Genomic DNA, 27,849 nt, shown 5'->3' with positions numbered 1-27,849 from the left:
AGGACAAATTACCAGGTTTCCCCAAAATGCAAAATTTAGTATTTGTAAATACGAGTTACAGGAACACACAAGTACAAAAAAAAAGTGGAGACAGCAGTTGTGTCAAAAAATCAATTGACTTATTAATTGTGATACCAAATATAAACTCGACATGAGCACTTCAGAATGAATGGGACACACTGTATGTGGGTTGAACTATTCACTCTACCAAGACAATAACCCAGGAGCATGATAATGGAATTAGAGCCAGAAACAAGAAATAAGTGGCTCTGGAGACTGTGCAATATAGAATAAGAAATGTGTGAGTAACCACATACTGAGACCGTGACAATTAAAAACTAAATTTATGTTGTAATTCTGTTGCGTCCTGGTTGTCTAGATGTACACCCAGGAATGTCTGTTTTTATGACCTGCACTTTATAGCTGCCTGTAGATTAAAGCGGATGTGTACAAATATTTTAACCAGGAATTTTCAGCAGAATACTCATTTATCATAACTTATGCGCACTCTATTGTTTTACTTGTGACTGACCATGTGTATGTAGTTTTTGTGAAGCATTTTTTCCTGTTTCATTTGGTTTCAATGCTTTATGTCCCTTTCCTCGGTTGTATAAGAGGCCATGGATTAATCTCAAGGTCCGATAGGATAACAGATCACAGTGTAACCAAACATACATAGTTACTTAACAAGAACTATATTTTGATTGATAAAATAATATTTTTAGGACACGGTGCATAAAACATTTTTAAATTTGTAGGAGTTTAAAGCTTCAACCAGAATGTTGGACTTGTATGTCTGAGAACTGCTGTTTGTAGGAAACATGCAAAAAACCTCAATTGTTTTATCCGATATCCTTGTGCATGCTTGACCAGCATCTTGGTTCGTAGTCAGTCCGTGGCCGCTCTGGTGTGGATGATTTCATCTTTTCAGTATAAAAAGCGCATTTGTTGCAGGCCCCTTTGTGGCGATGTTGTGGACTCTTAAGAGCAATGTTGTTCACTACAGCAACATTGCCAGCCCCAGGCACACCAAAAGGAGTTCTTGGCTCTCTCCTCCCCAGCACTGCATTTCTTCAGCAACACTGTCTTATGCAAACCAGCTCCAGTCCATCTGTAACAACTGACCTTATGCCAGCTGCGTCACTTTCAGCCAGTCCTGGGAGTTTGTCCAACATCATTTACATTCAGGGTCCCATAGGTATGTACTTACAACGTAGAATGTAGAACGTAAAACGACAAATTCCAACATACTTAAAAATTCACAATGAGTACAATTGGCGCCCCGACATGGGGCCACCTGGTAGATCGAGTCCAACAATCTGCGCTCCATATTAATTCAGCTCTACTAATAGCCACAGGAAGAGCCTTGGCTCTTAACTCTCTCGCTCTCTGTGCACAGAGGTATGCTGACGTAACACTGGCAGTGTCCGGCCTAGCCAGCAGGGGTCACTGCAGGAGAACACTTGGCCACAGAAACAAAACCACTTGACTCCATAACGGAATATCACCTCTCCACCCCCCCCCCCCCCTCCTCTTGCTTCACCTTTTACCTGCGCCAGGGTGTCGTTCATGGCATCACTGCAGGCCTCATCGTTCTGGCCCAAAGCTCTTAGAAGGTGTAAGATCTGGACCTGTGTGAAAAGAGAGAACAATAAGACAAGGTGTGGCCCACTGAGGGGGGAAGATGAAAGAGGGGCATACATGAACAGAAGATGCACACACTGAAGGGGAGGCTGCGAGTGGAAGGGTGGACCAGAAACAGAGAAAATAGGGGACGGGAGAAAATCATTTATGGGGCAAATACATCTTACAGTACAAACTAAGACTATGTTCCCGTCTTCAACCCGTTTTAAAGTACTCATTTTCTTCCAGGTACTCTACAAGCACACACACATATTAGCAGCAGCTTTGGTACATAAGTTGATTCGTAAAATAAAATACTGGCCCCAAAAGGTTGATGTTTAAATCGCAGACACAGATTTTCCTTTGATAAAAATTGATTTCTGTTCTGCAGGGAGTTTAGGACTGAAGGTCAGAGTAGGATAGGAAGAGGTGCCTAATACTCTGTAATCAAAGACCCACACTACAAGTGGGCTGTGAAATTTGTATGTGTGTGGTACATATTGTTACTGCACTTATCAGAAACGTATCGGAAGTAAGAGTTATGTGATAAAAATCACACATTCTGGATACATTATGGCAGGTTAAACCTGCCAATATTTCTCTGGAGAGAAAAGCCCAGTAAATACCGGGACATGTATGTTATTCCCCAATATGGGGGGGGGAGGGGACTCTTAATTGAGTGGGATTTATCACACAGAAATACATTCAGACTCCACAAAGTCAGATTTGATCACGTGCGATAACTATCACACCAATGACAGGCCCCTCTTACTCAGGGTCAGAGTCTATGAGAATGATAGAAGGGACAAAACTCTTCACAAAGGGGCTCAAAGGGGATATGTTCTCCTTTGCAAGTCAGTTTCCACTCCACCTTTGAAGTCAGTCATTGAGGAACGGTTTGCGACCAGAATTATGGTTGCAAATCTCTGAAACATGCCCATACCGACCCTCAATTTGGAAGGAACATCTGGTACGAATATAGTGTTTTTTTGCTGTTTTGGGCATTCCCTGCTTTAAGTTACATGTGCTAATAAACTAATAAGAATGCTGAAAATGTATGATTCATATAACGCACGTTTGGCTAATATTATCAGGTTGCACAATATGATAAGCAAGCTTCTGTGAATATACTTGCAGCATTCCATTAAAATGCGGACTGCTTCATTTTCTTATTAGCTTATTATTCATTTATAAGAGTTTCTAAAATGTTGACAACTATGAGTCTCGTTTTTGTTGCTACTCAAAAGAACACAATTATGTCGAATGAAAACAATTGAAAGGGCATCAGACTGCTTTCGATTTAGTGTTTCTGCTGGGAGATTTTAACAATAATGAGATTATGTTATTAAAGTTAAGCACAGAAGGCGAAGGGCAGAAAGGAGTCTTCATGCCAGGCAACAGCGGAGCAGGACATACAGATTTCTGATTCCTATTAAAGGTTACAGGTACAGCAGGCTCGCTGACTTATCAGTGCACTTGGACCTCAAAAGAGACAAAATTGCAGACCTTGCTATTTTATTGAACATAAAACTTCATTGTTCCTATAGGTATGTGGGTGTTTACCATCTCTGAAACTCGAAATAGTTATATTTTCTGCTTTGCTATAATTAGATTAGCATTTAGAAATATAAGAATGAGAGTAGGACTGCTATATATTATTAAAAGCAATCATTTTGGAACGGAATCCATTATTCACACAATTGGGAACCGTTGCCGCTGGCTTATTATTTGTCAAGAAAAAACTAATGGAGACAGGGGCAATAGACAATAATAAACAATGATTCCTAGAGGGATGGGGCTTAATAACATACAGGTTACTCATTATTTAAAACAAAGAATTGATCAACAACACATAACGATATTAGCCATGACATATATGTATATATTTTATTAGCCATGCCAGGTATTATAGAGTGGCGGTAGCCACTCTGTAGTTATAGTAAGGATCACCAGGGATCTCTGAATACCTCAAATTTCTGCTTGTCAATAACTTTACACCCGTCAGACAAATCTCTCCAAAACTATCCAGACTTCTTGCCCCATTACACAGGTGGAGGATTGAAAGTTTTGCAGTGTTTAGTGAAGGGGGTACAAAGGAAAAAAAAGGGGGGGGGTCCAAAACAGGTTTTGACCCCATTGTGTTTTACATAGATATTTTTCATTAGGCGTACTGGTAAATCAGCTGAATGGATTGTAATGAAATTTCACAGCAAAATAGTAGATGATCCTTTTTGCTATTGCAAGTGATGTTATAAAGTGGTTATGAAGTTAGAAGGGCCAAAAACGCAGCAATATCAGAGTAGCACACTACTACTAAAAGTAGCAAGGAATGCCAGAAAATAAACTAGACTGCATATGTAAAGTTTCAGATGTACTACAGGAACACATGAAAGACCCATTTATGGTCATATGCTAATGGTAAGTAAAACACAAAGACATAACAAATACAATACTTCTTAAACTACATGCATTTTCTTTGCATGCTCTCAGGCTAACAAAATTAAGCTGTGGCCAACAAGTCAAACAAAAAGCATTTCCCCTATGCAGTCCTGTGCAACAAAATGGAAAAGTGACCTAGCAGTGAACTTCACAAACTACTATATGGAGAACATGAGAATTGGCTACTAGAAAAAAAATCTCAATTTCTTTAACAAGGATTTGTTTTCATTTACTTTGGGCTTCATATGTAGCACAATCCTACTGTAACTTGCAAGAAAGCACAAAAAAGAAAGTACACTGCATATATAAAGTTTCAGAATTACTTTATTAACCACACATATGATTGCCACTCAGTATTTATTATAATTAAAATTCCCAGAGATAAGAATTCCTCAAATTTTTGCCCCCTAATAACTTTCCACCCATTTGACAAATCACCACAACACTTTCCAGACCTATAGCATTTTCTACATTTTGTGACTATGCACATTTTTCTGATGAATCCTTAATGAGGTGCACAGATTAAAGGGGGTTGGGGGTGGGGAAGAGTCCCAAAACTTGTTTTTTAACCAATGCATTTTCCATAGATTACTATATTTCAGCACAAAAGGATGAACTAATTTACATGACATTTGGCAGGATTACACATTATGGTGTGAAGATGATCTTTTTTGGATACTGGAGGTAAGTAGTGTAAGTATTTTCAAGTTATAATGCTTTTAAACTGAGTGATATCTGTGACCGTCTGTACTATCATGGATTTAGTAAAATTTTGTGAAACTACTGTGGTACATGGGAATGACAAGTCATTATCTGACTGGACAATGACTGCCTTTACAAAAGTTAAAGGTAGCAATGTTGCTTTAAGGCCACTTTGCCAGTGTTCTGGCTTAGGGTCTTATATATAGCTAGGTATTAGGTGTTATATTTTCTCCCTACCTATTACCACTTTAGTAAAGTGGTAATAGGTAAGGAAAAATTATTGATAGTCTCTATATATCCTAAAAACAATTTATCAAGTACAGCCGTACTACCTCAGAAGTATTTCAGTACTTAAAGAAAAAATAAATATCTTAAAAATGGTTCTTTTTTGAAAAATGAATGCACCATGATAAAACTAGCGAATACAGTGATACATCTATATCTCTCGTGCACAGAGGTGATTTGAATGTTCTGCTCCTACGCCGCCCAGCCCCCGGGATGTGGGCCGTATTTGGCTGTGTAAGCTCCCTGATACGTAATGCTACGGTTATATCCATGTGAACGGCTTTCATAATTATGTCTTCTGTGCCCATGTTATGTTTTCGCAATAAAAACATATTTAAAAAATATATATATATATATTTAAAAAAACAAACAAATGTAGTTAAAAAAATAAAAAGCGTACGGTGTACCACAGAAATATTAAAAAAACAAATCCTAAGCAAGATGGTACTTGCTGGCAGTACTCTGTAAATGTATTTAAAAATAAGTAAAATGGGGGAGGAGCTACGCTAGGAATCAAGATGGCCGCGTAAGCTCCCGGCTCTGCCGACCTCCGCCAGCAGCTCGAATATCCTGCCTCTAATCCTGAACTCACGCCAGATTTCCGTGTTCATGAAGTTTTTTTGCTTCTAATGGTAGAATCCCGAGTTTTCTACCTCATCAATTGACGATGATACGCCGTGTTTCTATTCTCGGCCTAACAACGTGTGGAAGCCGGGGCCTCGATTTCTAGCCTATTCAGGTCGGAAGTGATCAACATCGGCCGTGAGACCTGGACTGAGCCCGGTCTCCCGAAGTGTGCCGTGAATTGTTGATTTTTGGTACGATCCTGTGAACGGTCTATACCGAGGACACACCAACGTGCCACACCGGCTGCCGTGGTCGGGGTCTGGTGCCCGGAGACCTTGCTACCCTCTCGGGGTCGACGGGCTGGGCCCTCGCTGACGGCGAAGGTGTATTCTGCAAGACGAGGAGCGCCCACTGTTCGACATCGGATTTGCGTGGCCTCTTACCCCGGAGTAGCCGGCCTCCGGGGTTCAGGTCCTGCTCTGTCGCCTATTGAGAGGGGATGGAGCGGACGGAAGGCACGCCAGCGCTGCAGGCCGTCATGGCCGCCATTGGGGCGCTCCATTCGCACACCATCGCTGTGTTCCGGACACTGATTGTGAAAGTGGACGGTATCCTGGGACCGGAGGACGATTCTTTGTTAAGTTTCCAGCTAGCTGTGGTACCGGCGGTGCACTGCACGTCTGAGATCGAGGTCCCCGGGTGGATCCCGGATCTAACAAGCCTTGGCGGTCCCCAATTAACAGCAAGCCAGCCCGTGAATATCGCCAGCGTCTCCTGCTCGATTCTGCTGCCGCCTAATACATCTATAGTCGGTCTTCTTTGTGGTACCACGTTCCTCAGTGACTGTTGGAGATACTTGCTGTTCTCGGACACCTTTCCTCGTTCGATTGGTGGACTTTGTGAACTTTTATCCTGTTTTCGATCCTGCTGCACTGACATGAACTTTTATGAACGCTTGGCCTTTTCCATCAAGATGGCGGCTCGAGTGAAAAAGACTCTTATGAAAGACCGTACTGGCCAGGGCTGAACTTGATCGCTTGGGTCTGATACAATAGCTTTATGCAATGCCGGGGTTGTGCCCATAATGTGACGGGAGTCGGGTGGTTATTGACTATACTCCCCCCGACTGGTTTGTATATTTTGCCGCATACTGATTCTACTGCGTCTCGGGGTGGTCACTATTGGCGGGGGCATGGGAGACCGGGAGTGTGTTTGCTTTCTCCTCCTCCACTTTCTCTCTTTTTCCCTTCTTTTAGGGTAGTTCTTGGGCGACAGGCACGCTGCTAGTAGGGTTAGGCCGTAGCCATTGCAGGGGTGCAGGGTGGGGGGTTAGGGGAGGGTTTATTTATTTTGCCTTTGTTTTATTCTATGGCCCTTTTGTCTTTCCTTTTTCCTTTCTACGAGAGTTTATTCTCCACGGATCCTTTATTGTCCGGGTGTCTACACTGACTTTAATTATCCTGTATCATTGAGGACGGGGCCTAGCGGGTGGGATTGTTTTGGATTGTCTACTAGATTGTTTATTTTTCTTTCTCTAATATGCGTAATCGCGATTGGCCATATGTTCCTCACGATGGTTATTTGTATGTATATTTCCCCCACCTGTCCCTGCTCTGCATTTTACTGTTTGACACCCGATATCTGTACTGCCTACTCTTGTCTTACTGTTAAAATAAAAAAATATTTTAAAAAAAAATAAGTAAAATATATATTTTTTTAAATCCCCTATCTATTTCTACTTTAACCCCTTGGGCGCGGCCGCGAGTCTGTGCTTTTGCGGCGCTTTTAATGAGTGGGCGGGTTCATGACGGACCCCAGCAGTCATCAGCACACGCCCACCGTGGTGCATGACGGCCGGGGCCGTCATCAGCATGGAAGGGGTTAATATAGTGGAAATAAGTAGGGAACTACAATAAAACCTACTACTTACCTACAGGGGTGGTGCGTCCATTGGGGCGCTGTGGCGTTGCCCCACCTGGCCACATGGCCCCAAGTCGCCTGCAGGCAAAATAGCAAATTCTAAGACTAAAACAGAAACTTTAAACTACTCGTGAGTCGTTTAAAGTTTCTGTCACGAGTCGCTCCGCTCCAGGCATTGGCAATCGGCGCTGAAGGGGGGTGGGGCGTGGGGGGCGGAGCTTCCTGCGGCAGAAAGGGTGACTGATAGCAGCGCTTACTAAAGCGCAGCTGCAATAGTGCGCATGCTTGAGTTTGGGCTGGTCATTTTTATGACCAGCCCGAATGTGCACTACAGCCACCTCCTAAGGACTAGGAGAGCGAGGGGGGAGAGGCTGAGGGCTGCTTCATGCAGCAGCCCCCGGTCTCTAATGGGCGGGCAGTCTTCATGCCCTAGCCAATTCTGGCGCTGCTAATGCAGCGTCTGGATTGGCAGAGTGACCGCGGAGCCTGAGCAGGGCAGGCATTAAGATTGGGTGTCGCGCGTGGGTGGCACTGCCGCAGCAGCCGCGCTGTGATTGGCCATGAGTCAGTCGCGTCACCGCGCCAGTGCCACACCTAGTCAACACCAGAGACCTCGTCTAGTAGTGCGTACTGCGTAGAGTCAGTAGGACACAATCTCCTGGTGAAGTCCTTGCTTGCGGACAAGCTCTTGCTGGTGTATTGCAGCACGGGAACGAGAGCCCTCCTTCCCTGTGCTGATGTTGTCTGGGCTTCAGTGCTGCTTGCGGAGATCGAGGCATGCCAGGCTTGTAGGAGTCTCTGCCGACAAGGGGTGTTGTGTGCCTCTGGTGGGGTCTGAGGAGTTAATGCTGGCTGGAACTTCTATTGTAAAGAGGCCTCGGCCTGATCGTTGATCGGCTCCTGGTGAGTGCTGTGGGGCCCCCACGCTGGGAAGCGCCCGATTCTGTTTCAGTCGAGCGGTACTGCCAGTGAGTGCCGGTCCTGGCATGCAGTGGCCAGGCCTGGTGCTTGGTGGCATGCGGGCCCTCATTTCAGTGTTCGTGGCCTGGAAGTGCCCTGGGGGTTCTCCGCCGGTGTGCAGATTGTCCCCTAGGAGGCATGGAGACAGAGCTCCCAGCAGCAGCTGTATGTCTGACTCTCTCCTGTCACTCTGCTGCGGCCTGCTCTGGAAGGTACGTGCCCCTTTTGTGCCTAGTGTTTGTGATCTGAGGCGTGTTTCCTGCCGATGTAATTTTAAAAGCAGTGAAAGTGTTTTGTTTTCACATAGTCTTATAAACCACGGGGAACATCTTGTTTTGCTTTCCGATTCACAGATAAAATGTAGAATGCATTCATTGGCTTCCATATTGAACATAACTACATTTATAATTATATGCAACTGGTGTTGCATTCATTTGAACAGTCACCTGTGGGTTTGTGAAATTTGAATTTTAGAGTGCAGGAACCTACACTTTTCTGTGCTCTTCACTAACCTCATAGGATTCTACAAATACCTTTGAGTGGCACCAAAGTGTTTTACAATACCGGTCGGGTACCAGGTCATTTGAATACTCTAGTGGGGTCTCCAAATAGTGAGTCTCTGGGGCACCTGGCTCTTTGAATACCCCATGGTGAGTCTCAGGCTACCTTCCATACCTTTAGTCCTTTTCAATGCTTCAATGAGTCTCAAAGTCCGCCAAAAATCATACTGGGAGTCTGATGCCTATTTCAATACCTAATCATGTCTGCGTGACCAGATGAATATTTTTCTGTGCGTTTGACTAGACCTTGGGAAGTCTTTTAAGGTTCACTGAAATACCTGGGTAATGCCAAGTGGTTACCTTTGAATATCTGAGTGCGGAGAGAGATGGGGAGGAGGGAGAAGAGAGGTAGAGAAGAGAGAGAGCCCGGATACACAAGACCGTCCTTGAATACCTTTTGGGTGTTTTTCACCCACCTCATTATGAGTCTGTGTTCTCGGGTTCTCGAGTCCCCGTTCCTGCCGTAGACTCAAAGCAATCATTGGGAGGCCACTCCTGTGTAATCAAAGCACAGGCTGAGGCATCCCAAACCTGTAATCATGGCAGAGATTGGGGAAGCCTCTCAACAATAGCACCAAAGGAGTAGCCAGACACTGCCCTCAATTTGAACCATACCTTTGAGGCTAGTGAGAGAGCAAAGCTTACTTGTCTAAACCACCTAAGTAGGGCTCTCCTCACTCTCCACCCTTCCATCCTTTGGTCCATCAATCTATTCATTCTTATATTATCCCTCCATCTTTTTCCCTACACCAGTCATTTCCCCATACTCGCCCATTCATCCATTTTTCCATCCATGCATCTCCCTAACCACCCACCATTAAACCCCAGTATCCTTTCCGTCTTCCAGCCATCGAGCCATTCACCCTGCAAGCCAAGCTATCATGTTTCCTAACTTTCTTACCCTTTCCTTTTTCGTCCTTCCTTCGTTTCACTCTCCCTTTCACCTTTACTTATCCACATCTTCCGTCAATTGCCACTTGCTTCCTTTATTTCAACTTTTCTTTCTCTGCTCTATTGGTTGCAACCCATTTTATATTTTTCTCTCGTTACGTTTTCTTTTTTTACCTTTTGCAATCATGCTCACGCTGTTTGCCTCCCCTGCTCTACCCTTTTTCCTCTTTTCATTAGTTTCCCCATTTGTCTGTCTCCTTAACTGAATGTGGGTGATGTGGCAGCGCTCAGCTCGCACCCCAATCCTTACAGTTTTATCTGAGGGCTGCAGCCAGAGGAGGCCCGGAAAGAAATAATCAATGTTTTAGAGGCCCAGTGGCAACCCCCGCTGGAGCTGCTAGCCTTTTTATCTTGCTATGCTTAATGTTGGGGTGAAATTGTATTTAAATTAGCATTTCTGCAAGCTTTTCAAAATAAGTTACACAGAAAGCCTGTCATCATTTTAAAAACCAACACAATTACCGAGTCACATTCTCTGCAGGATTCCAACCAGAACTCTTTGGTTCTGAATAAGCAGCTACCTTTGTTATATGACATCTCTTTATTAATGTAATAACTGCACTTTCACAATTGCTTTACTAACCCTTCAGATTTTTCAAATTTGCTTGAAAATGCACAATTTTAAACTCTTTTTTCAACATTTTCTCGGTTGTTTGGGCTCGCTCACTATGGTGCAGTTGACAATCACTTTACGCATTACCACTTTAAAAAGTCACCAGCCGCCACTGCTTACCTTTAAGGCCCTAACACTGACCACAGTCAAAGGATAGTAAAAACAATATGGATGCCTCTAAAAAACAGCTATTGCACAATTATATACTGGCTTGTCATCTCTATGTACCACAGCATACAGCAAAGTTACTGGGGTATACTATGGGCCAAAATATAACTAAGGCCTAGCTGTATCATTGCATTGTAATCCCCTTGTGTCACACATGGTGTTGCATGGGTAACACAATGCTGAAGTTAGATTTACAAAGCAACGCAAGGCCTCCACGTGTAGCCATAGTTGATTGATAAATGTGGAGAAAAGCAAGGCAGCACAATTCGCTGTTTGCATTACTCTGAACACCACAATCTTCATTGCTGCTAAATTTCACATACATCCATACGCCACTCCACTATACACCACTCCACTGTACAGTATTCCAGCATACACCACTCTAGTGTACACAACTCCACTCTGCGCCACTTCACTCAACGCGAAGCCACTATGCCACTCCACTATTCCACTCTACACCACTACACTCCTCGCCAATCCACTCAACGCTACTCCACTCTACGCCATTCCAGTATATACTACTCCACTCTAATCCACTACAGTGCCTGGCACTCCACTCTAGCCACTACATTCTATGCTATTACATTGGACGCCACTCCACTCCACTGTACGCCACCACATCATACACCACTCCACTCTACGGTATTCTAGCATACACCACTCCACTGTAAACCACGCCAGTCTACGCTACTCCACTGAACACAATAACACTCTATGCCTCTCCAATGTACAACACTCCACTCTATGCTATCACACTGTATGCAATCTACTCTACTGTATGCCATTCCACTTTACACTATTCCACTCTACACCACTTCACTGTACGTTATTACACACTATCCCACTCCAGTCTACACTTCAATGTACGCCATTGCACTGTAAGCTACTCAACTCTATTGTATGCCACTCCACTCTACGCTATTCCACTGTATTCCACTCCACCATATGCTCCTCCTCTCTACCACACTCCAGTGTACCCCACTCAACAGGACTCCAGTCTACTCTAGTCCATGGGATGCCACTCCACTCTATGCCACTCCGCTGTATGCTATTGAATTCTACTCCACTCCACACAACTCTGCTGTACGCTATTACATTGTACACTGTTTCACTCATGTCAAGTTCCACTCTATGATACTACTTTACTCCACTCTGCGCTGTTCCACTCTACTTTACGTTATGACACTGTACACAGCTTCAATCTTCAACACTTTACTGTATGGTATTCCATTCTCCCCCACTCCACTGTAAACAACTCAATTCTACGCTAATCTTTTGGATGTCACTCCACTGTATGCAATTACACTGTACACCACTCCAGTCTACATCACTCCGCTTTAGACCACTTCACTTTACACTATTACACTCTATACCACTCCAATGTACTCCAATCTATGCCACTCCAGTCTACACTACTCCAGCATATACTATTCCACTCCACTGTTTGCTAATCGACTCTACGCCACCCAGTGTACTCTCCTCCACTCTATATAACTCCACAAAACTCTACAACGCTATGTGCCACTTTACTAGACTCTACTCCACTCTATCACAGTACACTTCACTGTCCAAATTTGTACTCAACTCTTCGCACTCTACTGTACAACACTACTCCACTCTACAACAATTTCCAACACTGTACGACAACACTCCACTCTACTGTATGGGACACCACTCCAATTTATAACAGTTTCCTAAACTGTATGCAACGCAACTTCTATTTAAACCACTCTACTCCACTGTACACCATTCCACTCTACGCTATTCCACGCCATGCCAGTCGACTCTGCACTATTCCACTGTATGCTTTATCACTCTCTTCCATCTATGCAGACCGTGCAAGTCAATATTTGGCTGTTAGAGGACAGTTCTGCTCTTTGTACTGCCTCCTTGGTTCGCAACCTTAGAGTCTATGTGGACAATGGCCTTTTCTTCATTAATCATGTCAAAAGACTGCCTGCTTCTTATGTTTGCTTAATGCAGTTGTTCACAAAATATTGCCCTTTTTCCCTAGGCTGTGTCAGCGCCCCGAAGAGATTGGATTAATGCAACGGATTGTTTTTGGGGGCCCGCGTTTATTTACTCAAATATGTTCATTGCATTCAATCTGTAGCTGCTAGATTAGCACTGTCTCTTCCACTTCCCCATATCCAGAGATATACATCAGGTTAGACCTCACTTGTTACAGAAAAAATGTAAACATTACTTCCCTCTTATAGCCCTGCCCAATTCCAATCTTTTTGTGGTTCCAAAGTTTTAAAATTCACGAGCAGGTGGTCATGCCTTTGCTGTAGAAGCTGCTCTGCTTTGGAAGAAAATGCCTTTCTGTTTTCGCTCCATCAGTGATCTTCTGGCTTTCAGGAAAGCCATAAAACCTGTCTCTGTTCCCTTTAGTTCTTGGTGTGGGCTTCCTGCAGTGATCAGTGCTTGGACACCTTTTTAGCTGGTATACTCTTGCTCAGTCTCACTTGCTGGTCGTGACGGATTGCCCGGCCACAACGGACAGGCAAGGAAACATTTTCCTTTCAAATTCTAGCAGTGGAGTGTATTCAAAAGAGAATTGTTAGACCCGGGATCCCTGTTTGGCTGAGATAGGTACCTTAGACCAAATAGGGACCCGCGTTCCAACATCAGGGAAAGGAAGGTCACTTTCTTAGATGGCCCAGCTCAACCCCTCGGTAGGTTGGCAAGAGCAGCCAGGCTTACCTTCAGGCAAATGTGTGAGGTTTTCGCACCCACGCTCACAATACTCCAATGATGACACCACAAATAGACTCCACACAAGTTTTATAAAACCAGTATAAACTTTAAGTAAAAAGATATACGATAAAACCACACAATGGATGATGGGCCTTAAGACTGTAAGAAGTGGGGTAAGCTGCACTGGATTTCGTTTGCACCTCTTGGTCATTTGTAATGTCCTCCGGGCTGTTTAATGTATCTTCTTTTTGAAAAGCAATAAAAATGTTTTTTTTTTTTTTAAATAAGACCCCACAATATAAAACCAACGTATGTGGTTGTGTAATATTTCTCCTAGCAGGCTTAGGCCAGACAGCTCTTGTAAGTTCTGGCGATGTCAATGAGAACTTCTAAACATTCTCCTGTACTCCAAATCACAGGTCATACAGTTCGTAATGCTAGAATCAGGTACTTTTGCAATGTAAAAATACTGCAATGCATAAGGTAGCAATCCGACACTGCAATGGAAAGAACGCAATGCGTAACGCAACAATAAGACACTTCGCAAGGTAAAACAATGCAATGCTTAATCCCACCACCAAATATGTCGTTCTGCAATAATCAGGCAATACGTATACAATAATCAGGTAATTCGTTATGCAGGAATAATGCAATGCGCAATACGGTAATCAGGTAGTTCGTTATGCAGGAACAAGGCAATGCGTCATACGACAATCAAGTAGTTCGTTATACAGAAATGTTGCAATGTGTAATACGTCAGTCAGGTACTCCGCTCTCAGAAATGGAATACTGCGTAGTACACTCAGGCCCCGATCACCGGGCCTTAGATGGTCTCTCCGCCTCCTCCTCTGACCTTCAGTCAGCCTCTCACAGTTGCCACAACACAGTACGATGTAATTCCAAAGTGCAGCTTCGCACTCCGGCCCCTGTACCACCACTCCCTTTGGCTATACAGGCTGCGACACGAGCCAAAGCAGATGCTCGAGCTGCCAACACGATTGGAAAGGGTATGGTTCTCCCGACCATTCTTGGGGCCTGGCCTTTTGTGCTGTCCACTTGAGGATAGGTCCATACTATATAAGTACTACACGTACATAACCGTTTTCCTCCTTCTAAATGAGGTGGTTTTATGGATTTGGGTTACTGTCTGCAATTACAAGAGAGTTACCAGAGATGTGTGAACTCATGGATCAGACTGATGGTGCAGCCAGAAAGACTGAGACATGGCAGACCTAACAGGGTTCATCACTTACCAATGTTTCGGGGTTGGCGACATTGGGACCAAAGGTCAGTGCTGGTGTCCGTTACACCTGGGTTCTGTGAATTACTGGCATACTCTTGATTCAAAGTTGCCACCACAAGCTAATAAGATTGGCATTTTCCATACCTCACATCCTAATGCGCAATGGTAGTCCCATAGTATTCTGACTGGGGATTGTAGTGCCTCTTGGTGAGCCAGGATAGCAGCAGTATTTAGGGTGGCCTTACCTAGCAGCCCAGGCTTTCCATGGCTGTAGTTGGTGGGCTTCTCCACTACCAACTATATCGCTCACTGGGCTCTTTCTACGTTTGCACCTTTTGTGCTTTGGTTCTTAGCAGGTACCCTCACAGTTGTTTGCTTCCTTCTCAAGTAATTTCTTTAGTTCTGCCCCGTGACGCTAGTGTCTATCCCCCACCTGGGTTCAACAGTCCAAGAATACCCATCTCTGTCTTAAAGTGGTTGGTGAGCTTCCCAAAGTACAACCCTAAGTGCTTTCCTGTGCCATTTTCTTTTGCCTATCCTTCTTTTTTCTGGTTTCCACAAACTTATTAGAAGTTTGTTAGATTATGCTATGCAGGCGCACTCAAATATCAAGACATTTTGTAGATGTGCATGTCCCTGAAATCCTTTCTCCTGCGCCAACTACAGCGTGCTCAAATAATTCTAATGGGGCTGGCAACTAAATACCGGCAGCATTATGAGCATTACAGTAAATCCACAGATTTTGTATATTTCACCCAGAGATTTCGGCTGATGAAAAAAACACTGGTATAGCCAAAATGTCTCGCCTTTGGGACCTATTAGCTTTACCAATGCTGAACAGTACGAGCAAGATGCTGTGCAGCATGTAAGCAAAAGTAGAAGGAAAAAAAGTGTGTTGACTTGGATGCCTATGTCATTTTGGAGGCCAGCCCATGTGTCGCCGCAGAGGGTTGCCTAGGAAATGACACGGAAGCCAATTTTTATTTAATTTACCAATCAGAGATGGATCGGTAAATAAAAGAAATATTGAAATATGAAACTGAAGTAGCACTTTTTCAAGGCAGAGCAGCCAGCAGCAATTTCCTCCATGACCTTCCAAAAAATAAATAAATAAAAAAATAAGATACGCAAAGTGTGGGGTTGGAGGGTTTAGCAGCGGGGAGCAAGCGGGGGTGAGAAGCCGCACACTAGGGGTAAGCAACACGGAGGGCAAGGTAAAAGCACACAAGCGAAAGTGAAACATGCATACGGGGAGAAGATAAGAAGCTCACAAGACAGCTGGCAGCAGATCGGGGGAGACATCAGTGCGAGAGGCAGCTTTTTAGGGTGCAGTATTACAGAGCTGGAAAACAGAAGCACTCTCCTGCAGTGCTTAGCCAAAACCAAACAAAAATGTTTCCCTAAAAGTGAGCAGAGGAAGGATAGAAGCCAGCCATCTCCTGCAGTGCTAAGCCAAAACCAAACAAAAATGTTTCCCTAAAAGTGAGCAGAGGAAGTATAGAAGCCAGCCAATCAGAGAGATGGTCAAAGAGGCTCTGATCTGGAGGGCGTGGCTTCGCGGGCGACGATGGCGGTTGCAGCTTGCTAGAGCTCCCGCCGGCCCGTTATTAATCCGGCCGATTATCCTGGTCCCCGAACCCAAACTACACATCACTGGTGGGGCAGGTGTTGCTGAAGGTGTCGTGAGTCCTCCGGTGTACACAGCGTGGATCCTGGACTGTTTGATGCGGCTGGATCGCCGGGAGAGACGTGAGGCCTTGAGCGGGGCGGCGAAGCCGGGACCTCGATTTTGGCGCCTCCCGGCCGGAGGGCTTCTAAGAGGGCCGGCCGACCCGCCGATCTTCCTGGTCCTGGATTATCCTGGAGGCTGAGGGGCGATAGGCGTTCCCCCCCGTTGCTTCACCGGTGGGGGCAGAGGTGCCTGGAGCAGAGAACGTGCCCAGAGAGAAGCAGCGGCCTAAGAGATCCAGTGCGGCCGGGGCCTCGAGTTTCGTGGTCCCCGCCCATCGAGATCGACGTCGGCTCTTGACCCCAGTCGGCGTCCGGCAGAGCCTGGAAGGCTGAGACCCCTGGGGTGCAGCCCGGACCGGGAGACTGGGCCCCCACTGCTGGACTCCTACGGGCGACGGACCGGAGTGTGGCCGAGCTGACCCGTTACCGACGCTGCCCTGCGGCGAACAACGAACTGTGAGTGCCCCCCCCCCCCCCCTGGGACCTAGACGGTGGAATTATTGGTGGCGAATTCAGGGGGTCGGGCTGCTGAAGAAACTAGGGCCCGCGGCACCCAGCGACGAGGGACAGATCGGTCAGAAGCGGGTGGTCTACGCGGCTGCGGGACCACAGGGCCTGGGGCCTGATCTGGCAGCCACAGGTCCACAGTCTCGCCGGGGATCTACGCCAGTACTGGTGTGAGGGCGATTGTACCCAGTGGTGGAAGGAACGCTGGGTGAGGCTTATACTGGACATTACAGACGAAGTAACGAGCCTGCGTTGGTACCACTATCCTACACGGCCCATCTGCGGTCTGCAGCCATGACCAGAGGAGGCGGGGGTCCCTCCAAGCAGGGGACCATCGATAAATTTACAGGGCCCAGTGGGGGTCCCGGGCCCTCGGGAGGAGGACATGGCGCGGGGCCGGATAATGCGGCGCTCATGGCAGCGATCACCCAGTCCAGGGACACGCTCGATGCTAAAATTGGTGCGGTGGGTGCAGATGTCACCTTGTTGCGTCAGGATTTACGAAACGCAGTAGCACGAATTACAGAGGCGGAATCTAGAATTTCAGTGGTGGAGGACGATGTCGGTTCCCTGAAAAAGAAAATGGCAGAAATGGAAAATATTCAGAGGGGTCTGGCACTCCGCGTGGAAGATGCGGAAGGGCGCGCACGCAGAAATAACCTCCGCTTTATTGGCTTTCCGGAGAGGTGTGAGAAGGGGAATATGGAACAGTTTCTCTCACAGTGGCTGGAGAGCTGGCTGCCCCCGGGGGTTCTCTCTAACTGTTTTGTCATTGAGCGTGCCCATCGAGCCCTAACACAGAGGCCACCGGAGGGTGAGCGGCCAAGGGCAGTGATAGCTAGACTTTTGAATTATCATGATCGGGACGCCATTTTGAAAGAAGCAAGGACCAGGGATTCCATTTTGTTTGAAAATCAAAAGATCATGATTTTTCCAGATTATACTAGGCTTGTGCAGCAACAGCGCCATTCCTTCATTGCCGCCAAGGCAAAGCTGCGAGGATTGAAAATCCAGTACTCCCTGCTGTATCCGGCCCGCCTGCGGGTGGTTTTTCAATCGCGAACACTCTTCTTTGACACCCCGGAGGATGTGTTTAAATGGACGGACGAAACTGTGAGACTCAGGCCGAATGCCCAACCGGGACTCAACTCCGGCTCTTCCAGAGGTTCATCGCAGGAACGTGGTGACCAGACAGCCAGGAGCAGAAGGAACCGGAGGTCCAGATCACGGAAGCGATCTGCTTCTGTCAATGGGACACAAGACAGTGGGACAGTGGACTCGGATCAATCTGGAAAGGGTCATTGAAGGCCTTGGGAGTACTCTGCTTCTCGGTTGCCGATACAAGCTCCTCTTAATGGGAGCTGCATGGCCGGGTCCTATAGTTTGGATGCATGACCAAGGCCTCTGTTGTTGATGGAGAATGACTTATTGTACATGTGTGGGATTGTGGGGGGGGGGGGGGGGGTTCGGGTGGCCGCTTCTTAGGGGCTGCCATTCTCCTACTAGTGTGGGAGTTGTCTTGGGGGGGGGGGGGATGTTTCTACTGTTTTCCGGGGAGTTGGGATCCATTGGCATGGTTGGTCTTGGGTCCTCTGTTTTGGGCCCGAGGCTGCCCATGCCGCGACAGGTACTTCAGAGTTCTATGAGGTATAGGGGAGGGGGGTGTGGGGTGCAGATGGAGAAGGAAGGGGGGGTAGAGTTGGGGTTGGGGTGGGTCAATGTGGGTGGGGGGTCTGTTGCTGTTGGGGGGACGTGGGGTAGGTGGGGGGGACAACACGTGAGTCTTTCTGATATGTTGATGTCGTTGCTAAGTGTGTGGGTGTGGCGTACGGGGCCTGATTGGGTGGTACCCCTTGATTATGGCTGAAGCGTCCTCAAGGCTCCCTAGTGAGTCCATGCGCGTAGTTACTTGGAATGTCAGGGGGATGCTCGATAAGATCAAACGTGGAGCGATTTTGCGATGGGGGAAGAGGGAAGCTGTAGATGTGCTATTATTGCAAGAAACGCACATGATGGGGACGAAAGTGCTCAGTTTACAGCGGTTTGGCTACCAACAAGTGTATCATGCCGGATTTGCCAGGGGGTCTAGGGGGGTAGCCGTCTTGGTGCACCGCAGGTTGGCCTATGTCCACGAGAAACAATGGGCGGATCCACAGGGTCGTTACATTTTTATAAAAGGTATGGTGGGCACTGAACCGGTGGTCTTTGGCAGTGTATACGCCCTCCCCCTATGCAGTGGTCCTTGTCTGAGCGGCTGTTTACTGTGTGGGACGATATTCCAGAGTCCATGGCAGTGGTGGGAGGTGAATAGAACGAGGTGATGGATGTAAGCATGGATCGCCTGCGACTGCGAGAGACGATAGTGACTGCCCCCCCTTCCCGATTGACTGCAATAGTGGATGGGATGGGCTGGGTGGATGTGTGGCGCCATATGCATCCTAAGGTGCGAGAATATACGTATTTTTACGCGGTACATGGCTCCTTCTCGAGGCTTGATTATGTGTTTGTGCCCGGAGGGTACCTGAACAGAGTGCGGGAGGCCGAAATTTTGCCGCGAGGGCTATCTGACCACTCCCCAGTGGGGGTCAGAGTTGATCTGCTTAAAAAACGACAGCCTTTCAGGTGGAGGATGTCCTCGTGGCACCTCCAGCAGCAGGACTACGTCCAGCATCTACGTGGTGCGATTGCCCACTATTGGGAAGAAAACCTAGTGAATGACATAGACGCGGTGGTAGTTTGGGAGGCAATGAAGCCCACCATACGGGGCATTGACATTGCGTGGTGTGTGGCAGCCCGCAGACGACACCGAGAAACCATTGCTGAGGCGGCCACGCTTGTGGGGTCCTTGGAACAGCGGTGCCAGGGAGGGGGCGATGAAATAGCGGTGAGATTGCTCCTGCAGGCACAACAGACTTATGCGTCGGTGCTGTTGGACGAGGCTCGACAGGCATGGCTAGCCACGCGGAGCAGAGTGTATCAATGGGGAGATAAGTCCTGCACGATGCTTCATAGGCTGTGTCAGCGTACCTTCCAGCCACTTGCACTGCCGGGCCTCACTGCTGAAGACGGGACGGCGATAACTGACCCGGGTGAGCTGGCGGCGAGCTTTGCCCACTATTTTGAGGTACAATATGCACCGCAGGATAGTCTGCCTGCGGAGGAGGTCGCCAAATTCATTGATGACTTACCGCCGAGGGCGGTCTCGGATGAGACCAAGGTAGCACTGGATCTTCCCCTTACGGCGGAGGAGCTGGGCGACGCGCTGGGGCAGCTCAACACTGGCAAGGCACCTGGGCCAAGTGGCTTCCCGAGCGAATTTTATAAGAAATTCCACCTCCAACTAGGGTCCCATTTCCGAAATGCGTTGGAAGCGGCGCGCACACGAGGTAGGCTGCCCCCTGACTGGCGTCATGCAGAAGTGGTGGTTTTTCAGAAACCAGGCAGGCCTCCGGACAGGCACGACTCCTATCGTCCGATCTCATTGCTCAACATAGAGGCCAAAATACTTGCCAAGGCGTTGGCGAACCGCCTGCTCCCGTATGTGACGGATCTGGTGCACCCCGACCAAGCCGGCTTCATGCCACATAGGGCGACGCGGCATAATATCAGGCGGGCACAGGCGGCGGTTGATGCTATGGGTGCCACGGGTGACCGGGCAGCGTTGCTGCTGGCGGACATTGACAGAGCGTTCGACTCAGTTAGCTGGGCGTATTTATTTGCCCTCCTGCCCCGTCTCAACCTGGGCCCGGTGTTTGTTTCCTACGTCAAATTACTATATACAGATATCACTGCTTCAGTGCGGGTCTCTGGGGCAGTCTCGAAAGAATTTCCAATTGGCCGGGGGACCCGACAGGGGTGTCCACTCTCCCCATACCTCTTTGCTCTAGCTATGGAGCCTCTGGCCTCTTGGGTGCGCATTGACGCCCAGATGCGGGGCTTTGAGTGGGGTGGGAACCTTACTGATAGAATCGCGCTATACGCGGACGACGTCCTATTCTTTCTTACGGATCTCCCCAGGTCGGGACCCCGAGTCTTGGACATCATGCGTATTTTTGGGGAGGTATCGGGCCTTCATTTGAACCCACGCAAGTCTACTCTGTGGGTGTTGGGTGGTGGTGCAGCAGCAGGTCCCTGGGCGTCGGCATTGCAGGTGGCGGCCGGGGGGTTAAAATACCTAGGAGTGTTCCTCTCTGAATCAGTGGATATTGCATGGGAACGGAACATAGTGCCAGTATGGGAAAAGGTCCAGACGGATGTGAAAACATTGTCGCGGATGCCCCTAACCATTTTCGGTAGGTCGGCGATATTCAAGATGGTTGCGCTTCCGCGCCTCCTCTATCAGCTGCAAAGCTACCCACATCCAATTAACCCCCGGTGGTTTCGACAGGTCAACTCAGTTCTGGGCCGCTTCCTCTGGGCTGGAGGGGCGGCCAGGGTAGCGCTGCGAACATGCTTCCTGTCTACATACTGTGGTGGTTTAGCCACGTCGGACCTCTTATCCTACTATCAGGCCTCCCAGCTGCTGGTACTTAATGACTGGTGGTATGGAGACAGGGGAGACCCGGCGTATGCCCTGGAGCGTTTGCTAATGGGGAATAACACCCTCCATACGATCTTATACTCGGCTAGGCTAAGGCGGGCATTGCCGTGTGTTACGCGAGTTGTCTTTGAGGTGTGGCGACAGGCACTGCGTCGCATGGGCTGGTGGAGTCGATTAACGGCGGAGACTCCGTTATGGCACAATGGGCGACTGCCCGCACTGGCTACATTGACAGGCTTTGATGGCTGGGATGCAATCGGGATCTCGTCGTTGGGCCACGTCATGACAGGGGTTACCCTCAAGTCGTTCCAGGAGCTCAGTGCAGAGTTCCACATGCCCAAGACCCAATTCTTCCGATACCTTCAATTCCGACATGCGCTGACGCCAAGCCTTACGAACCTGGAGTCACTCCCGGGATTCAGCCCACTCGAAGCGAAGGTATTCATGGGAGACCTTGGAGATAAGAAAGTGTCCCGAATTTATCAAACGCTGGTTACTCACTGCTCAACCGACCTCCTCTCACTCAAGGAGGCCTGGGAGGATGATGTTGGTCTCCTGGATGACGATGATTGGAGGGAGGCCCTGGAGTCCCCGCGTGGGGCCGCCATCGCCATACGGCTTCGGCTCATTCAGTTCAAGTACTTACACAGGGCGTACTACACCCGAGAGAGGCTGTGGAAGGCGGGATTGATTGGGTCCCCAGAGTGTCTGCGCTGCGGAGCTGAGAAAGGTACGCTGTTGCATACAGTATGGTCGTGTGCTGGATTGGTCAGGTTCTGGAGGGGCGTTTGGAGTTGCCTGTCAGAGGTATTAGGATGGGATCTTCCCCGCACTCCTAGATTAGGGCTGCTCCATGTATTGGAGGGAGTCGGTGGAAATATATATAAACGCCATTTATTGTTGTTGGGGCTTGTGGTTGCCAAACGGGACCTAGCGCGAGCATGGAAGGGAGAGCGAGCCCCCCCCCTGTGTGCGTGGAAGGCTGGATTAGATTACTTCATGGGACTGGAACGCCCGGTGTTTGAGGCGAGAGGGTGCCCCCGGAAGCACTTTAAGATCTGGAAGCGATGGGCGGAATATAGGGGATTGCTACTGGATCCCCCAAGGGAACAAGAGGCCGAAATACAGGTAGAGGATGCGGTACGGGCCTAGGCAGTGCGTCATGCCTACCACAAGGCGACCGAATACAGATTGTCTGGTATACTCACGTGTTAGGGGTTAGGGAGGGATAAGGGGTGGGTAGTAGGGGGGTTGGGTGGTTGGGGTTTGTGGGTGGAGGAGGGGGGGGTGTTCTGTTATTCGGCTTTTCTTGTGTAAAATATGCATTACAAAAAAATGTGTCATGATGCTTGGTGGTGATCTCCAGACTGTGGGGAGCCACATATTTTCCTTTTTACCCATCTGCTCAATAAATTTTGTTGTGAAAAAAAAAAGAGGCTCTGATCTGTGCAAGGGACAAACACAAGATGGACAAGAGGTGACAAGGAAAGACATTTAGTCAGAAGCAAACAAATAAGTGACAATAAAGCCAACTATCCAAGTAAGCTCCTGGTAAGCCTACAATTGGTATTTTCAAACCTAAAACTCTGGGCCTAAACAGGGGAACAATAAGAAATTACCGGGAGCATTGGGATGGAAATTGCCGACTCCACCAGTAATTCTGGTTGTTGAGAGGACCAACAATAACTCCACCCGACAGAGTTATTGATTTCCGCCGTTTAGGTAACTCTGGGGCGAGAGTGAGGAGGGCGGACTTAACAGGGCTGGCACTAGGATAATTGTAATGAGGGCTAAGTGTTTAAATGTGTGCAACTTTGCCCCCCCCCCCTCCCCCCCACTGCAGTGTTTGCACGTCAGTGCAGCTCCCTGAAACCATTGCTTATTATGTTATGTAAAACCCCTGCTTTGTCTATAGGTTTCCCTAAATTTCCTTCTCAATGTTTCTGTAAATGTTCCATGAAATCCTAGCTCAGAGTTGTTTATGCCTGTGTCTTGTTGCAGTACACTACGTGTGTCCTCAGGAAGACCTCTACGTGCAGGAGGTACAGGTCTCTCTGAGACCGCATCAAAGTATATGCATATGTAAGTGTCACCATGAAGTGCCATCTCCGTGATAGTAAGGACCAACCACGTCTACAGGTATGTGTCAGTGCATGTGCACAGACTGTTTGTGTGACTGAAGCAGATGCGGTATTTGTATTTGTATTTCCGGTTTCTATAGCGCCAACTCACCGGCAGGTCTCAAGGCGCTTTTGACCAAAAAAAACACAACAACATACTCAGCAGGGAGACTAGAGAGGGGCGGGCTTAAACTAAACTCAAAGCCTCTCTGAATAAGATAGTTTTCAGGGACTTCCTAAACCGAAGGATATTTCCTTCTGTGCGAAGGGACTCAGGTAGTTTGTTCCAAATCTTGGGGGTCAAGACTGAGAAAGATCTTCCACCTTTTGTAGCAAGTCTATAACGAGGACAGACGAGCAATTGAGAATTGGAAGACCTAAGGCACCGTTCTGGTTTATACAGCTCTAGACGTTTTTTTATATATGACGGAGCTTGTCCGTAAATCGCTTTATGGGCGATACAAAGACTCTTGAATTCAGACCGCTGCCTTATGGGCAGCCAGTGGAGGCTCTGTAACAATGGTGAGGCATGTGAGCGTCTTGGTAGCCTAAAAATGAGCTGAGCCGCATCGTTCAGAGTCACCTGCAGTCTATTAATTAATATTTTTGGAAGGCCCAGATACAGGGCATTGCCGTAGTCTAGCCTGGATATAATGGTCGCAGATACGACCGTACGTAGCATGGATGTGGACAAAAGGGGGGCTAACTTACGTAATTGTCTAATCAGCCCTGTGCAGGCACCAGCTATGGTGGCAATCTGGCTTGCCATTGATAGCTCGCGATCTATTTTAATGCCCAAGCTTTTCACTTTGTCTGCTGGTTTGGGGGTAGGGCCCAGCTCCTGGGGCCAGTACCAGTCGCTCCATGGAGAGCAGGTCGGTGCAACCACTAAGACTTCTGTCTTCTCAGGGTTTATTCTCAGAAGGTTTGAGGACATCCATCCGACAACAAATCTGAGTATATTCTGTGCCTGGGTTTGAGCTTGTGTTGTATTATCTATACTCAGCAGCCGTTGGGTGTCGTCGGCATAATTAAATACACGGCAACCCATCTTTGCCAAGGAGCTGATTAAAGGCTGAAGGTACAGATTAAACAGGAGGGGGGATAAGGCAGAGCCCTGGGGCACCCCACATGTTAGGTTTCCAACCTCTGAAATCTCCTCCCCCAACTGAATCCTCTGTATTCTCCCAGTCAAGAAAGATTTCAGCCAGCAGAATGCTGGCCCCTGAATTCCAAAACTGGACAACCTGTCCAGAAGCAGTGTATGGCTGACAGTATCGAACGCCGCTGACAGGTCTAAAAGTATCAGGGCGCTCGGTTTCTTACTGTCAGCCATCTCTCTCAGCTCATCCAGCACCGAGAGCATCACCAATTCGGTACTGTGGTGTGCTCGGAAACCCGCCTGGAGCTCATGGAGAAGATGGTGAGATTCCAAAAACATAGCCAAAGATTTTAGCACATGTTGCTCCAGGACTTTGGCCAGGAATGGGAGCTGAGAGATCGGTCTATAGTTTTTCAGGGACTTAGGATCCGCTCCAGGTTTCTTTATTAGAGGTTTTACCCGAGCTTCTTTAAATCCATCAGGTAGCTGCCCTATAAGTAGTGATTTGTTTAGCAGTGAGAGGATATGCTCCTCTAAGATGGAACGTGCTAGACGAAATACACCAGGGGGGCACGGGTCGGCTGGGGACCCAGATTTAGTTCTAATCATTATTTGCTCCAGGGTCATAGAGTCTAGTTGGGGAAAATGTGAAATGGCAACATCCTTCAGAGGATGATCAGCCAATTCATCGACAAGGCCTGGCCCAGCATCCTTTCTGATGTCCTGTAAGATGGTATCTACTTTTTCCAAGAAGTAGCTTTGAAACGCATTACAGGAGATTGTTATTTCCGTTTCTTGGGGTCTTTTACTTAATTCCATTAAAATTTTGAATGTCTCCTTCTGGACATTCTCAGCTTGGCTGATCCGAGTCTCGAAATAGGCAGCCTTAGTTGCCAGGATAAGCTTTTTATACAGACGAAATAGATTTCTGTATTGTTCTCGCGCTATTTCATCTTTTTGCTTTCTCCAATTTCTTTCGGCGTTACGGAGCTTCTTCTTATGCTCCCTTAAGGCTTGAGTGAACCATGGTGCTCCCTTTCCCACCCCCCTGACTCTTTGCGATTTCTCAGGTGCGATTTGATCAAAAGCTTTGGTCAGACTAGAAGTTAAAGCCTTGTATTCTTGGTCCACATTGCTATTGGGGTCTAACGGTTGAATGATTTCTGAAAGAGTCATTCTCAAAGTGCTTTGTTCAATTTTTTTCCATTGCCGAACTTTCTTCACTTTAGGGGGCAATTGCATCGGTCTAGCATTTATAGGAATATCACAATACAGTAAATGATGATCCGACCAAATGCAAGGCACAACCCTCGGGGGAGCTACCTTAGGATCCAGAGTCCAAATAAGGTCTAGGATATGTCCTTTTATGTGTGTGGGCGTGTCGACTAGCTGTCTAAAACCTAAGGATGACATGGTCTGCTCTAAATGACATGCCGCAGGTTCTTTTATTAACCTGTCCCAATGTAAATTAAAATCTCCCGTTACTACGATATTTTTGTAACGTGATCGAATGTCTGATATAGTGGACAGGTACAGTTCATTAAAATTTGGGGTGGATTTGGGTGGACGATAGACTGCAAGAATTACCAGACATAAATTGTCAAATGTAAGTCTTGCCGCTATCATATCAGCTAGGTCTATCGATTCTGCCAGAATTTGTGTTACCATCAAGGATTTTTTTAAAACAATTGCCACACCCCCCCCTCTGGCATTATCTGCTCTATTATGCCATAGAATATCGTATTCGGTCGGGACGGCGGCTATGATATCTGGCAGTGAATTATCTCCCAGCCAAGTCTCCGTTAATGTTAAAACATCAATTTCCCCATCCTGAAGTAAGGAGAATATCTCCCGAGTATGACATTTCAGTGACCTGGTGTTTAGGCTGGCCAATTTTAAGAGAAGTGGCCTTAAGCCGGGCTTACTGATTGTTGATCTTAAGATGCCCAGATCCGATAGTATGTCCACAATACCTGGGTCTAGTGCTGCCCCTTCAGTGTGTCGTACATATAGGTCTGCCGATGTATAAATCAGGCGTTTGCCAGGTGTCCCAGCCCCTGCGCCCGTTCGTGCGCGGACGGGCGCAGACGGGCTGGACTCTGGCGTGACTCCGGCGTGCTCACGCTGCGCGCGAGCGCTGCGCGTCAGCATGGCCGCCCTAAATACCTGCCTGTCTGACACTAGCGCGGCAACAAAGATGGCGCCGCCGAGCGTCTCGTAGTTCCCTTTAGATGGCCGTCAATAAGGAGGATTGGAAAGAGGACCCGCGAAATGCGGTGCTTTCAGGCATTTAACGTGCAAGTGAGTGGAATAGGCTTTTTAAAAACGAGGGAAAATTCAACATAAACAAACTAAAATAGCAAACTGGTATATTTAAAAACACATCTGTGCCAAACAATTGCCTGCAACAATTATTTCCAAATAGCGCGATTTCTAGCAGCGCTGCAGTGTAGATAGCGCGCCCTTCGTGGTCAAGAACGAGCCCTTGATTTGCCCGCCCTAAATACCTGCCTGTCAGACACTAGCGCGGCAACAAAGATGGCGCCGCCGAGCGTCTCGTAGTTCCCTTTAGATGGCCGTCAATAAGGAGGATTGGAAAGAGGACCCGCGAAATGCGGTGCTTTCAGGCATTTAACGTGCAAGTGAGTGGAATAGGCTTTTTTAAAAACGAGGGAAAATTCAACATAAACAAACTAAAATAGCAAACTGGTATATTTAAAAACACATCTGTGCCAAACAATTGCCTGCAACAATTATTTCCAAATAGCGCGATTTCTATTCAGAAGAGCACAGGGCAAGCCACATGTTTGAAGGGCTTGAGGAAGTTGACTCAGCATCTCCTTAAGGAACAACAGGTTGATGTAACTGGTGATAGTGTAACTGGTTCCAGAATAATTGAAGACTGCTGTTGTCGGATTAGCTGCCAGTGTATGAGTGATTGGAAAGTTCAGAGTAATACACTGGTATCTGAGGAATCTGAAGAGATGCTTCGGAGTTCTGCCCAAGGGGCAGTACATCCAAATCTAGCACATCTAGTATGAAGGTGACATTATCTATTGTAGCAGGGATTTGGACAGGCCCAGGAGATCCAACTTAAAGGAAATGCCAGACATGAAGC

The 27,849-nt window shown here is 47.4% G+C and overlaps 1 protein-coding gene across 6 annotated transcripts in view; it reads right to left on the bottom strand.

Annotated features, from left to right (window-relative positions):
* AP1G2 (adaptor related protein complex 1 subunit gamma 2) overlaps positions 1-27,849 on the bottom strand; it is a 210,605-nt gene that overhangs the window by 141,268 nt on the left and 41,488 nt on the right. For all 6 annotated transcript variants that reach the window (XM_078644910.1, XM_078644909.1, XM_078644913.1 and 3 more), the window contains one exon: positions 1,551-1,631. In XM_078644910.1, the coding sequence (XP_078501036.1) occupies positions 1,551-1,631 (81 nt within the window). The remainder of the gene's footprint in view (positions 1-1,550; positions 1,632-27,849) is intronic.

The sequence above is a fragment of the Lissotriton helveticus genome, chromosome 5_1 (assembly GCF_964261635.1).
Source record: "Lissotriton helveticus chromosome 5_1, aLisHel1.1, whole genome shotgun sequence".
NCBI lineage: Eukaryota > Metazoa > Chordata > Amphibia > Caudata > Salamandridae > Lissotriton > Lissotriton helveticus.
Note: the sequence above shows the minus strand (reverse complement) of the source record. Positions and strands in the feature narration are given on the sequence as shown.